Genomic DNA, 15,636 nt, shown 5'->3' on the forward strand with positions numbered 1-15,636 from the left:
CTTTTAACAAGACCTCATTCGTTAATCTACAAGGTCCTAAAAAGCAAATACTTTAGATTTTCCACATTTTTGAGTGTTGAGACAGGAACAAACCCCTCTTGGAGATGGCGTAGCATCATAGAAAGCAGAAAGGTGTTGGAAAAAGGAATTCTCTAGAGAGTTGAAAATGGCAGATCAATCAGAATTAAGAAAGATTCTTGGGTCATAAACTTTGTGGCTATTACTCCTAATCCTACCCCAACCTCAGATCATGCTCTAAAATGGGTGTCTGAACTAATTCAATCAAATGGCCAGTGGAATCAACAAAAAATAACAGAGACATTCAGCCCAACAGTAGCAACAGCTATTTTACAAACAAATATCCAGGAAGGAGAAGATAAGGTTACCTGGATGATGAACCAAACTGGTGCATACACGGTTGCGTCTGGGTACAACATTGCTTTCCAATTCAATCATCCGCCGCTTGAGTTTCTTCCGGAACAATGCCACTCGAAATCCCTTTGGTCTAGCATCTGGAATTTGAAAAGCCAACCAAAAATTAGAAGCTTTCTTTGGAAATTACTACATAATACCTTACCGGTAAAGCTCAAAATTAGTGCCAGAATTGAAACAGTGAACTCGACCTGTCCTAGGTGTTCGGCAGAAGAGTCAGTCCACCATTGTCTGTGGTTCTGCACTGATTCGTTGGAAGCTTATTTCCCCATCCCAAACCCAGATGAACACCCTTAGCGATGTTGGAAAGAAGTTACAGAGAAAATGGAAGCCTTCAGTGACAAATCAGATCGAATGGAGCTAGCGGCTAACCTTCTATGGCAGCTTTGGAAGGCCAAAAATCGCTTCATATTCGATGGGTACAGGAAGCCTCCATCCCTTTGTGTTGAAGAAGCCCGTACTATGCAACAAGAACGAATGGGGATGAACTGACTTTACCAATTCTTCATACTTCTTTAATGTAATAAACTTTAATTAAATTCATTTGGTGGAACTTTTCCTTATGTACCCCCTTAGTGCATGTAAGTCCTTAATGGACCTTTTTCTAGTAATGAAATCACTATCCTAGAAAAAAAAAGTTAAACATTGGTGTTGAGTCAGGAAGTACTAACCTGCAGAAGTCGGTATCGACCTCCCCACACTTAAAGATTGCACCATCCTCGGTGCATGCAGAGATGTACAAGTGGATGGGTTGCTCCAACTGACGCTTTTCTCCATAGATTATGCAGATGGTCTTGTTGTTCGCCCCATTTAGAAACTTCTCATTTCCCTTCTCGATGGCCACCCTGAAAGAAGAGGAACAGGAGGAAAAGTAACCCAAAAACAAAGATAGAAAACAAATTAAAATATGGTTGGGTTAATGCAAATAATAAGGGTCTCAATTACATGGTAGCTACAACATATACGTGAGAAACAATAGAAGCAAATGGCATATCAATTGTGCAAGAATCGCAACAATGGGGAGAGAGATTTGGTAATGAAAGATAGTGTAAGTGCATAGTAATGCAAATGGAATACAAGTATCATAAAATATTAGCATTGACTTATGAATAATACCCAATCAGAATAAAACAAGTCATGAAGCACCAGAATAATTCAAGAAAAGATGTAATAGTTGAATAAGAAAATTTAACACCAATGAAAAAATAATAGATTTAGAAAAGGAGATAAAAATATGCAAAAAATTAAAATGCAATGAATGAAAGTATTCAAATAAATTGAGTAAAATAGAATGAAAGAAAAGAAGGATGAGAAGTTAAAGAGATGAAGAAGAAGAAAGTAAGAAAGGAAGAAGAAAGAATAAGAAAAGATAGAAGAAAGAAGAAAGAATGATAATAGAAAGATAAATAGGATTGGAGAAGAAAAGATAGGAATTCTGGCGCTGATCTGGATAAACTGTGCGTCGCATGCGACGTGAACGCGTGGGGCACGCGTTCGCGTGGTTTGTGATATTTTCAAGTGATGCGTACGCGTGACCTGAATTGTGGTATTGGCGCGAGAACAGCCTCGCGCACGCACAACTCTCTGTTTCATACGCACATTGCCAAAATTTAGGGTGATGCGTGCGCGTGAGGGACGCGCACGCGTGAATGGCCTTACTTTTAAAAAATGACGCGTACGCACGAGGGACGCGTACGCGTGATAGGGCTTGTGCTTCCAGCACCATTCCAGCACCACACAATCACAACTTTCTTTCTAAACACATTTTTACGCCAATTTGTAGGGTCACGCGTATGCGGGGGTGACGCACACGCGTGGATGGCTGATTTCGCAAGCGACGCGGACGCGTCAGGGACGCGTTCGCGTGGGCGTGTTTGTGCCTAAGGCACGCCTCCAGCCATGCTCCAGCGTGACTCTCTGCTTCTTTTCTTCTTGTTTCAAATGCTCATATGACGCGAACGCGTCAACGACGCTCGCGCGTCGCGTGCATTTTTTTATGCAGAATGCAGATGCAAATGCAGACTATATGCATGAACACTAAGAAAAATAGAATAAAATAAAACTAAGAATAAAATAAAATAAAATAAAACTAAGACTGAAAAAGAATGATCATACTATGGTGGGTTGTCTCCCACCTAGCACTTTTAGTTAGAGTCCTTAAGTTGGACATTTGGCGAGCTCCTTGTCATGGAGGCTTGTGCTTGAACTCATCCAGGAATCTCCACCAGTGTTTGTAATTCCAATATCCTCCGGGATCCCAAACCAGTTGTATAAAGCCTTCAAGCAAGTTAAAGCAAGTGACAAGGCTCCGGGAGTGTTGGTTGTTGGAATGAATTCCGGGGTCCCAAACCTTGCTTTTGCACCCGTATTCTTGTTGACCATCTTTGTTCCAACCGGGTGGTAAGCAATCCAAATTCTCACTGAGGCATCCAAACAGCTTCCTAGACCCATACAATTTAGTATTCTTCCAACCATGATAATTCAGCCGTGAGCTTCCTACCACAATGAACCTAGGATTGTGTTGCCAACCACTGACCATCTCCCTCTTACTCTTATAGCCACAAAGAGCTCTAAGTTGCCCATCCGTCTGAAGCAAAGTATATTCAAGTGGGCTAATTAAGCTTAGAGATGAAAGATTTACCCACTTGAATGAAGGAATGGACGGTGATGGCTTTGGGGGAGAGGTCTCCAACAACTTTGGCAAGGTGATTTCCAACTCAATTCCCTTGAGCTCTTTCTTGACAACTTCCACCTCCTTGCAAGATTCTTCTATTTCAACCTCTTCCTCTTGGTAGTTTTCTTCCAATTCGATCTCTTCTTCATTGTTCACCAAGGGCATGGGAGGTTGTGCTTCTTCTTCTTTAATCTCTATGTCAAGTCATATGGGAGATGATTCAAATGTAGATAAGAATTCATCAATGATTGAATCCATCTCTTGATCATCCCCTTCAAAGTCTTCAATCATGATATGCCTTGGAGGTTGTACACCCTCCTCAACATTAAATTCAAACTCCTTAGAAGGGGGTTCTATGACTGGGCTTTCCCATGGACGTTCCGCATCTCCTAAGTCTTTGACCACTTCTTCCTCTTTAACGATTACGACTTCCTCCAATTGTTCCAATACAAAGTCATGCTGCTCACTGTCCACCGAAGTTTCTAGTGTCTCCTTCATGCTACGTTCTTCATTAGATTCTCTACATGAAGCCATGGGGGTTCTTTGAGTGTCCGAACGTCAGAAAGCTAACATGTCCTCATTGGAAACCATATGGGTTTGTTGCCAAGAGGGTTGATCAAATCCTTGTGACTCCTCCCATCTTTGATTTTTCCAACCTTGATGCCTGTTTTCATTATAGTTTCTATTCCTTACAATAACATTGGAACCAAACTTGAAACCAGAGGGGTGAGAATTCATAGTAGCTAAAGAAAATAAAATTAATAAAAATTAATGAAAATAAACTCCTAAAACTAAAAATACTAACAAAGAAACGAAAAAGCAAATATTTACAATAACCAATAATAAGGCACACGCTTGCAATTTCCCAGCAACGGCGCCATTTTGATGAACTGATTTTCTGCTAGTAAAGAATTTTCACAAATAAATTCCTGTTGTAAGTATAGTTTCTAAACCAACAGAGAATCCTTTCGTACAAAAGTTTTGGTTGTCACTTAAGCAAACCCAATAAAATTGATAACCGAAGTATTGAAACCTTGGGTCGTCTCTCAAGAAATTGCAGGGAGGTGTGTTTATTATTGGTTATGGAAAAAGTATCTTTTTGGATTTTTTTAAGATAAGAAGCAACAACAGTAAATGGCAATGGAAACAAACTAACTATAAAAACTCTTGGCAAGGTATGAGAATTGGAAATCCTATCCTAGTTATCCTTATCAGGTGTGATGAGAATTGTTTATTGCTCCCACTTAGTTAACCCTTACTAAATAAATGAAAGTCAAGTGGACTAATTAATTTGATTCCTCAAGTCCTAGTCAACTCCTATGGAAAGACTAGCTTTAGAGGGATCCAAATCAATCAACAATTTCCAATTTTTAATCAACAGCTGAGTTTGACAACTCAAGTGTCACCAATTACTCAACCAAAGCCAAAAGGGAAAAAATCCAAATTATTTATATCATAAATAGAAAAAACAACCATAAATTTGAAATACCTCGAATTGCATTAAATATAAAATCAAATCTAACATTGGAAGGTTCATAAATCAATTTGGGAAAATAAACAAACTAAAGTAATAGAATAAATAAAAGTAGAAGAGAAATTAAATTAAAGGAACATTGAACCTGGAATGAAGAAGAAGTAAACCTAACCTAAGAGAAATCCTAAATCCTAAAACCTAAGAGAGAGGAGAGAACCTCTCTCTCTAGAAACTACATCTAAAACCTAAAATTGTGAATTATGAATGTTGTCTTAATGAATTGATTGATTCCCCCACTTTATATCCTCTAATATGTATTTTCTGGGTTAAAAACTGGGTCAAAAATAGCTCAGAAATTGCCCCCAGCGATTTCTGATACGTCCAGCATACGGCAAAGTCACGCGTGAGCGTTGTCCACGCATGGGCGTGGATTGGATTTTTGCCAGGTCACTCGTATGCGTGATCCACGCGTGTGTGTCACCTATCTTCGGGGCAGCTATGACAAATTATATATCGTTACAAAGCCCCGGATGTTAGCTTTCCAATGCAACTACAACCGCCTCATTTGGACCTTTGTAGCTCAAGTTATCATCAATTTAGTACCAAGAGGTCAGGCTGGACAACTTTAGCAGTTCCTTCAGTTTCTTGTATTCCTTCCACTTTTGCATGCTTCCTTTCCATCCTCTAAGCCATTCCTGTCCTGTAATCTCTAAAAACACTTAACACACATATCAAGGTATCGAATGGTAATAAGAGAAGATTTAAACATAGAAAATTTAAGTCCAAAGAAGCATGTTTTCAATCATAGCACAAAATCAGGAAGGAAAACGTAAAATCATGCAAATCATATGAATAAGTGGGTAAAGAATTGATAAAAACCACTCAATTGAGCATAAGATAAATCATAAAATAGTGGTTTATCAGTGGCCGCCATATGGCTTGCCACCGGGGTATGTCCCCCCCCCATGGTGACACAAGGATTGCCTGTGCCTCTCTACTCAACTTTTCAAAATCCTCTTTACCAGAATGCATATGGCATGTCAAATGTACCTATTTCTGGGGTGTCAGGTTCACATATGTCGCAACAAAATTTTTCACATGCCATTAACACAGGAAATAACCACGCATCTAATCCTACTACACCCACTGTTACTAGGGTAGAAAACTCTAGGTCTGTGTTTCCTGACATGTCAAGAGCAATGCCTGTTAATCAACCTAGTCAAACCGTTGGATCTTTAGCAAATATTAGGCAACAGATGGATGAAATCCACCATAATCTAGTAAACATGTTAACTCATCAAACGGTGACAGTTTTAAATCCTCTTTTAAAAACACAAACACTAGAATTGAACAATTAAATAGGCAAGTTAATAGGATTGCTACTGTGGTGAATTTAGAAGAAAATGATAACCAGGGTTTAAGATTTGATAATGTCAATCAGAACGGTGGAACAATTCCTAATTATGATGTTCATATGCCTAGACATGGTCAAAATGCTGATGATATGTTGTAAAGACTTAGGCAAAACAACTTAGGGGCATAATAATCTAGCAAGAAATGTCGAACAAGTTTTAAACCGTTTGGAATTTAGTGTGGGTTGTTTAAATAGACCATATTTTGTGTCTACTTTTCCTGAATGTGTTCAACAAGCAGAGCTTCCAAGAGGTTGGAAAATTCCAAAATCCCTTACAAAATTTTCTGGAGAAGAAAATGAGTCTACAGTAGAGCATATTACACGATCTACTGTTGAAATTAGGGAAGCAGCTTCTAATGAATATCTCAAGATGAGATATTTCCCTTCTTCTTTAACAAAAAATGCATTTACATGGTTCTCCAACTTGAGACCAAATTTGTAACACCCTAATTAGCCTAAACTTTACCTCTCGTCGTAAAGCAAAGGTTAATCAGAGATTACGACAGTTCTAAGCTCATACATAATATATATATATATATATATATATAGAAAGATTAGTATAATCTAGAAGCCCGATGAAAGATATAGCTCAAATTTTGGATTTGAAAAGCGCAAAACGTAATAACGAAGCCACTAGCTTGAGGCACAAGAAACAGATAAGATATAGCAAAAGATAAGTATATAATATCATTGGAAACTAGCCACGGCTCGAAAAGTTTAAGCCGGTTAGCCATATACAGGTATACAGAACCATACAGTGAAAACAACTTATACAAGTTTTGTTCTCTCAAATGTAAGCCTCTAGGCAAAACAAATTACAAAAGGAGAGATGTATAAACAAATTAAACCAAAAAGACTCCAAAAGAATCCAAGATCCTCCGCTTCTGTCACCATCCAAAGCAACCCACCGAGGTGGGTTGCGACCTGCATCTGAAAAATACAATAGAAATATGGTATGAGAATCAGAGGTTCTCAGTATGGTAACAGTGCCCAGTGATGTAGGATATAAGACCCCGGGACACCAAAGGCAATCCTAAACTCTATACCCTCACAAGATTCAAACTTAAAGCATTCTAAAACAAATAAGCATAATTATATCAACCTTAACTTAAATAAACCAGGTAATCTATCTTAGGGATTTCTACTTTAACCAAACACCGCTGTCCCACAGCCTTCACCAACCGATCCTCCATGCGATGCCATCGCCACCGCCTTCCGAACCTCCTCAATCCTAGTAAAAAGCACAGATAATATACAGTGCAAGTAAAACACAAGTAGAAGCATATAAGGCAAATAATTCAGATAGCAATTAGGCATGTTATTCAATTAGGCAAGCCATTACAAGTAATCAAAGCATACAAACATATAGAAAATGCATATGATGAATGCCTGCCCTACTGGCTGTGATATCACATAGTCAGTTCAACTGCCAACCCGACACATCTCCATGGAGACGTCGCCCTTCGAAATTCTCATATGGGAACCCCCGAGATATAGTGCTCGGATCACTGTCCAGGTACCGGCGCCAGCACGCTCTATAGATCCGAAGGGATGCAAGCGGGATACTCTTGCCACAGACCTCACATCTTAACGTAAGCGGGATGAACCACCGCCCTTACGCCGCTGCCGCTACCTCGACAGGCGAGATCCAACCACCGTCCCTGCCGGGCGCATAGCGTCTCATAATCTCAATAAAAACATTATTTCAGTGGTTTTCAGAAAAACATTTTTAACATACATGGATCCATCATCTCATTCCAGAGTCCCCAACTCATCTCAACCACAGTAAATTCACATCTTAGTTTCGAACTCAATGGTTCCTCAATTCTTATCTCATTCCTCAACCATTCATCACATAATGCCGAATCATCCTCAGTACGCCAGAAACCTAGGCCTCCGTTTTCTAATTTGTCTTAAATTCATCCACTAAAACCCTTAGGTTATATCCCATATTCTAATACACAAAACCAAGCCCAAAAGTCTATAAATCATGTTAAGGAAGCTTACAACCTTGTTGGGAAGGTAGAATAGTTGAAAACAAATAAAATTTTGAGAAACAGGGCGTGTGCGGCCGCACAGGGGTGTGTGCTGCGCACGCCCAAGAAGATTTTAAAAGTGTGCGTGTGCACAGGGGTGTGCATACGCACAGATTCTGAAATTTATAAAGTCTGTTCACTTGCACAGGGTGCGCTAGCGCCCCCAACAGACTCCTCTTCCCGACTTGTGCGTGTGCACAGACGTGGGTACGTCCGCACAGGTCGCAATTCTCCATTGATGTGTGCGCGCACCAGCTGTGCTAGCGTTACAACCTGTAGGCACTTCCCTGCCTGTGCGTGCACAAAGGTGTGTGCGTCTGCACAGATAAGGTTTTTGCAGGGTTGTGCGCGCGCACAAGGATGTGCGTGCGCACACATCAAAAATCATAAAATTCTGCAACTTAGCAGAATTTTAGATTTTTAACACTAACTTTGAATGATCATAACTTCCTCTACAAAATTTTAAATTTTTCAAAGTTTATATCAATTTAAAGGATTTTCAAAGATCTTTAATTTTAAACAAACCTCATCAAATTTTGAAAACCGAGGCATAAGTTATGATCGAACAAAGTTCATCAAAAACCAACTTTTACCAAAAGTCATAATTTACCAACTATTCCAAAATCCTCAATCTACCTCCAATCAAAACAACACCAACCTCCCATTTACAACACAAACTACCCTCTTGGGTCAAAATTCACCACTTACCAAATCTTTCCATCACATTTCACCATTCTCTAACCATCAATACCAATCATGCGATACTACAATAAATCCTCATTCAACTTTTAAAACCACATAACCATATCATTAACATCAATTTTACATATATCTTAACATTATCAATCATCATAATTAGTCTTAATAATCATCACCCCACCATAAATCATCATACATCAACATTCAAACAACTCATCAACCATTATAATTCTAACCTATCATATGGGTCACTAGCCTATGTGACCATGAATATTATATACTACATAGAAAAAATCGAAACCATACCTTGGTTGATTCTCAATATGCCTTTAAACCAAAGTTGAGTACAAGCTAGGCTTTTCCATCACAATCCAAGCCACCAACAATTACCAATAAGCTCTAACAAGTTCAATTACTCACCACTTCAAGCTATAACACACATAATTCACCATAATTCAACCTAGGGTTTATCAAACTTGAAATTTCACAAGGGTTTAATGGTTCTTACCTTTTTTTCAACCAGATTTGATAGCAAAAATCCAAGGCTAAGCAAGGATTAGAGCAAACCTAAACATCCAAAATCACAAAAACTCACTTAATCACAAACCCTAAGAATCGAAATTTTGGAGAGAAGAATAGAAAGGATTTCGTAGTTACCTCTCCATTTTCTTGTATGAGTTTTGTAAAGCTCTTCACAAGAAACGCGTAGCCGCAAACGGTGCAGCGATCGGAGCACTGTAGCTCAAGATATCGCAAAAAGAAGATTGAAGTGAATAGTATCTTCTTCTTCCTCTTCTCCCCTTTCTATTTCAGCATGGTGTGTGGTGTTTATGTGTGTGTGTGTGTGCTGAAAATGGGTTCATTAATGAACCTTTTATATGTTGGGCTTGGGCCCAACTTGGGTCCAATCCAACCCGTTAGCGTTTTTAGCCCGTTTGGCCCAACTTCAGGCCAAACCTTTAAAATTAACACCCGATTTTCCATTTCTAATATTTTTCTAAGGTTTTTGACGATTTTCACTTTTTCTCGTGTGGTACCGGGCAGACTTGAACAGGTTCGCGGTTTTTTTGTGATTTTTTGCAGGAAACACATTTCTGACTTAGAAAAACCCACTGAGTCCAAAAATCACCTTTAAATCCTCTAATTCTCACTCTAACTTTTCGGAGTCTAACTTAGGCAACTGATTACTTAATTAACCGGTTGATTAGTTGCGGTTCTTACATTCTCCCCACCAAATAAGAAATTTTGCCGTTAAAATTTGAATTACCTGAGAACAGCTCAGGATAATCCTTTCGCATCTCGAACTAATCCTTTCGCATCTCAGACTCCAACTCCCAAGTATGCTCTTCAACTCCTGCTCACTCCCAAGCAACCTTAACCAACTGAACTTCTTTTCCTCGTAGCTTCTTCGTACTTCGTCAATCCTCACTGGCGTTACTTGGAAGGTTAAGTTTTCCCTCAACTCAACCGATTCAGGCTCCAACACATGAGCTGCATCCGGCGTGTACTTGCGAAGTTGTGACACGTGGAATACGTCATGCAGGTTAGACAGATGAGGTGGCAAAGCAACTTGATACGCCACCGGCCCGAATCGCCTTAAAACCTCAAACGGTCTTATATACCTTGGGTTCAACTTCTTGTTCTTAATTTCTCTTCCAATCCCAGTTGTCGGTGTCACCCGAAGAAATACATGTTCTCCCACTTCAAACTCTAATGGTTTTCTTCTCTGGTCCGTGTAGCTCTTCTGTCGACTCTGAGCAGTTAGAATCCTTGCATGAATCTTCTTAATATTTTAAGTAGTCTCTGCTATTACCTCAGGACCCAAAACACTTGCTTCACCAGATTCATACTAACAAAGTAGAGATTGGCACTTCCGTCCATACAATGCCTCATACGGAGCCATCCCTATGCTCGCATGAAAGCTGTTGTTATACGCAAACTCCACCAATGGCATGTAATGATCCCAACTCCCGGGTTGATCCAAAACACATGCTCTAAGCATATCTTCCAACGTCTGAATAGTCCTTTCCGACTGTCCATCGATTTGCGGATGATGCGGTACTGAGACATAGCTTCGTATCAAAAGCTCTTTGGAAAGCTCCCCAAAACCTTGAAGTGAATCGGGGATCACGGTCCGACACTATGCTTGATGGCACACCATGCAACCTTACTATCTCCTTGATGTACAATCTTGCCAACTCCTCCATAGAACAGTTTACTCGGATAGGCAGAAAATAAGCAGATTTGGTTAAGCGATCCACGATCACCCAAATTACATCAAATTCCGACCTAGTCCTCGGTAAACCGGTCACAAAATCCATCACGATTCCTTCCCACTTCCACTGAAGAATCTCAAGTGGTTGTAGCATTCTTGATGGTTTCTGGTGCTCTATCTTTACTTTCTGGCAAGTCAAACACTTGGATACCACTGTAGCTATATCACCCTTCATCCCAGGCCACCAGAACATCTTCTTTAAGTCATAATACATCTTCGTGCTTCCGGGATGAATAGAAAACCCACTGTTGTGAGCTTCCAACAACAAGTCTCGCCTCAAACTCCCAACATCCGGTATGCAAATCCTTCCCTTGTATTTCCATAATCCTTCATCATCTTTGGTGAATTCTCCAAGCCTCTTCTCGCCAACTGGTTGAAATAATTGTTGAAGCTTCTGCTCATCTTGCTGAGTCCTTTATATTTCTGATTTAAATGTGCTTGAGACCTGTAACTGGTTCAAACAAGCTCTTCTGGAAACTTCACCAATATCCAACTTAAAATCCACAAACTTATCTACTAGCTCCTCTTCCTTGATTCTCATCCAAGCTATTGTTAAAGATTTCCGACTCAATGCCTCTGCTACCACATTCGCCTTTCTGGGATGATAACTAAGTTCAAAATCATAGTCCTTAAGCAACTCCATTGGTGCACGAAATTACAATCACACTTTTGCAACTCCGCACAACTAACCAGCAAGTGCACTGGGTCGTCCAAGTAATACCTTATGTGAGTAAGGGTCGATCCTACGGAGATTGTCGACTTGAAGCAACCTATGGTTATCTTGTAACTCTTAGTCAGGATATCAATAATTCTCAGATTTAATTGTAAAAAGTAAAAGAACATCAAATAAATACTTGTTATGCAGTAATGAAGAACAGGTTGAGGTTTTGGAGATGCTTTGTCTTCTGAATCTCTGCTTTCCTAATGTCTTCTTCTTCATGCACGCAAGTCTCCTTCCATCGCAAGCTGTATGTTGGTGGATCACCGTTGTCAATGACTGCCATCCGTCCTCTCAGTAAAAATGGTCCAAATGTGCTGTCACCGCACGGCTAATCATCTGTCGGTTCTCACTCATGTTGGAATAGGATCCATTGATCCTTTTGCGTCTGTCACTACGCCCAGCACTTGTGAGTTTGAAGCTCATCACAGTCATCCCATCCCAGATCCTACTCGGAATACCACAGACAAGGTTTAGACTTTCTAGATCTCAGGAATGGCTGCCAGTAATCCTAGCCTATACCACGAAGACTCTGATCATGAACCAAGAGACTAAGAGATACACACTCAATCTAAGGTAGAACGGAAGTGGTTGTTAGGCACGCGTTCATAGGTTCAGAATGATGATGAGTGTCACGGATTATCACATTCATCACGGTTAAGTACAAGCGAGTATCTTAGAATAGAAACAAGCGTGATTGAATAGAAAACAGAAGTAATTGCATTAATTCATCGAGACACAGCAGAGCTCCTCACTTCCAACCATGGGGTTTAGAGACTCATGCCGTCAGAAATACACTATGAAATGTGTAAAATGTCATGAGGTCCAAAATGAATCACTAAAAGTAGTTTTTATAACAAACTAGTGACCTAGGGTTACAGAAAAATGAGTAAGCTAGAATAATTAGTGTAGAAATCCACTTCCAGGGCCTACTTAGTGTGTGTTTGGGATGAGCATTGAAGCTTTCACATGTAGAGACTTTTCTTGGAGTTAAACGCCAGCTTTTGTGCCAGTTTGGGCGTTTAACTCCAGCTTTTGTGCCAGTTCTGGCGTTAAACACCAGAATTCTTAAGCTGACTTGGAACGCCGATTTGGGCCATCAATTCTCGGGCAAAGTATGGACTATTATATATTGCTAGAAATTCCAGGATGTCTACTTTCCAACGCAATTGAGAGCGCGCCAATTGGGCTTCTGTAGCTCCAGAAAATCCACTTCGAGTGCAGGGAGGTCAGAATCCAACAGCATCTGCAGTCCTTTTTCAGCCTCTGAATCAGATTTTTGCTCAGGTCCCTCAATTTCAGCCAGAAAATATCTGAAATCACAGAAAAGCACACAAACTCATAGTAAAGTCCAGAAAAGTAAATTTTAAATAAAAACTAATAAAAATATAATAAAAACTAACTAAAATATACTAAAAACATACTAAAAACACTTCCAAAAAGCGTATAAATTATCCGCTCATCACAACACCAAACTTAAATTGTTGCTTGTCCCCAAGCAACTAAAAATCAAATAGGATAAAAAGAAGAGAATATACAATGAATTCCAAAAACATCCATGAAGATCAGTTTTAATTAGATGAGCGGGGCTTATTAGCTTTTTGCTTCTGAACAGTTTTGGCATCTCACTTTATCCTTTGAAGTTCAGAATGATTGGCATCTATAGTAACTCAGAATTCAGATAGTGTTATTGATTCTCCTAGTTCAGTATGTTGATTCTTGAACACAGCTACTTTATGAGTCTTGGCCGTGACCCTAAGCATTTTGTTTTCCAGTATTACCACCGGATACATAAATGCCACAGACACATAACTGGGTGAACCTTTTCAGATTGTGACTCAGCTTTGCTAAAGTCCCCAATTAGAGGTGTCCAGAGCTCTTAAGCACACTCTTTTTGCTTTGGACCACGACTTTAACCGCTCAGTCTCAAGTTTTCACTTGACACCTTCACGCCACAAGCACATGGTTAGGGACAGCTTGGTTTAGCCGCTTAGGCCAGGATTTTATTCTTGTGGGCCCTCCTATCCACTGATGCTCAAAGCCTTGGATCCTTTTTTATTTTACCCTTGCCTTTTGGTTCAAAGGGCTATTGGCTTTTTCTGCTTGCTTTTTCTTTTTTTTTCTCTTTCTTTTTTTTTGCCTCTTTTTTTTCACATATATATATATATATATTGCAAGCTTTTCACTGCTTTTTCTTGCTTTAAGAATCATTTTTATGATTTTTCAGATCATCAATAACATTTCTCCTTTTCCATCATTCTTTCAAGAGCCAACAATTTTAACATTCATGGACAACAAATTCAAAAATATGCACTGTTTAAGCATTCATTCAGAAAAACATAAAGTATTGCCACCATATCAAAATAATTAAATTGTTTTAAAATTCGGAATTCATGCACTTCTTTTTCTTTTTCAATTAAAAACACTTTTTATTTAAGAAAGGTGATGGATTCATATGCATAGCTTCAAGGCATAGACACTAAGACACTAATGATCATGTAATAAAGACACAAACATAGATAGAACATCAAGCATAGAAAACGAAAAGCAGAAAAATAAGAACAAGGAAATTAAAGAACGGGTCCACCTTAGTGATGACGGCTAGTTCTCTTTCTTGAAGATCCTATGGAGTGCTTGAACTCCTCAATGTCTCTTCCTTGCCTTTGTTGCTTCTCTCTCATGGCCTTTTGGTCCTCTCTAATTTCATGGAGGATAATGGGTTGCTTTTGTTGAGGTTCACGAGTGGACTCTCTTGTTTGCTCCATCCTCTTTCTAGTGATTTCTCCGGCCATAGGTGCCATAAATGGTTATGGAAACATAAAAAGCAATGCTTTTTCCACACCAAACTTAGAAGGTTTGCTCGTCCTCAAGCAAAAGAAGAAAGAAGAAAGGAGAAGAAGAAGAAAATGGAGGAGATGGAGATGTGTGAGTGGTGAAGAGGTGATGGGGAAAAGTATATGGGGAAGGGTGTTTGGGGAAGGGCGTTATTGGAATGTGTGAAGAGGAGAGAGGTTGAGTTGAGGTAGGTGGGGATCCTGTGGGGTCCACAGATCCTGAGGTGTCAAGGATTTCTCGTCCCTGCACCAATTAGGCGTGCAAAATGCCCTCTGCTGCCCATCCTGGCGTTAAACGTCAGGTTGCTGACCATTTCTGGCGTTTAACGCTAGCTTCTTGCCCTTTTCTGGCGTTAAACACCAGTCTGGTGCCTATTTCTGGCGTTAAACGCCCAGAATGGTGCCAGATTGGGCGTTTAACGCCCATTCTGCTGCCCTTACTGGCGTTTAAACGCCAGTAGGCTTCTCCTCCAGGGTGTGCTATTTTTCATTCTGTTTTTTTAATTTGCTTTGATTTTTGTAGTTGTTTTTGTGACTCCACATGATCATCAACCTAAAGAAGACATAAAATAACAATGAAAAATGGAAAATTAACACAGATAAATAAAAATTGGGTTGCCTCCCAATAAGCGCTTCTTTATTGTCTTTAGCTGGACCTTGACTGAGCTTTATTCAAGCCTCAGTTTTGAGCATTCTTGCTCAAAATTGCTTTCAAGATAGTGTTTGATCCTCTGTCCATTAACAATGAACTTTTTGTCAGAATCAATATCCTGAAGCTCAACATATCCATATGGTGACACACTTGTAATCACATATGGTCCTTTCCACTGGGATTTCAATTTCCCGGGGAATAGTCTGAGCCTAGAGTTAAATAGCAGAACCTTCTGTCCTGGTTCAAAGACTCTAGATGATAGTTTCTTGTCATGCCACTTTTTTGCTTTCTCCTTATAAATTTTAGCATTTTCAAAAGCATTGAGTCTGAATTCTTCTAGCTCATTCAGCTGGAGCAATCTTTTCTCTCCAGCTAACTTAGCATCTAGGTATAGGAATCTGGTTGTACAGTAGACCTTATGTTCCAGT

The 15,636-nt window shown here is 39.6% G+C and overlaps 1 protein-coding gene across 1 annotated transcript in view; it reads right to left on the bottom strand.

Annotated features, from left to right (window-relative positions):
• Nucleotides 1-232: 232 nt before the first annotated feature.
• Nucleotides 233-15,636, bottom strand: part of LOC148575966 (uncharacterized) — a 33,214-nt gene continuing 17,810 nt past the window's right edge. Inside the window, exons 4-7 of the mRNA XM_088502635.1 lie at nucleotides 10,917-11,410; nucleotides 1,198-1,277; nucleotides 387-512; nucleotides 233-273 (exon numbers count right to left, since the gene is read on the bottom strand). Coding sequence (XP_088358761.1) covers nucleotides 233-273; nucleotides 387-512; nucleotides 1,198-1,277; nucleotides 10,917-11,410 — 741 coding nt within the window. The remainder of the gene's footprint in view (nucleotides 274-386; nucleotides 513-1,197; nucleotides 1,278-10,916; nucleotides 11,411-15,636) is intronic.

The sequence above is a fragment of the Arachis ipaensis genome, chromosome B1 (assembly GCF_059453495.1).
Source record: "Arachis ipaensis isolate K30076 ecotype BB chromosome B1, ASM5945349v1, whole genome shotgun sequence".
Classification (NCBI taxonomy): Eukaryota; Viridiplantae; Streptophyta; class Magnoliopsida; order Fabales; family Fabaceae; genus Arachis; species Arachis ipaensis.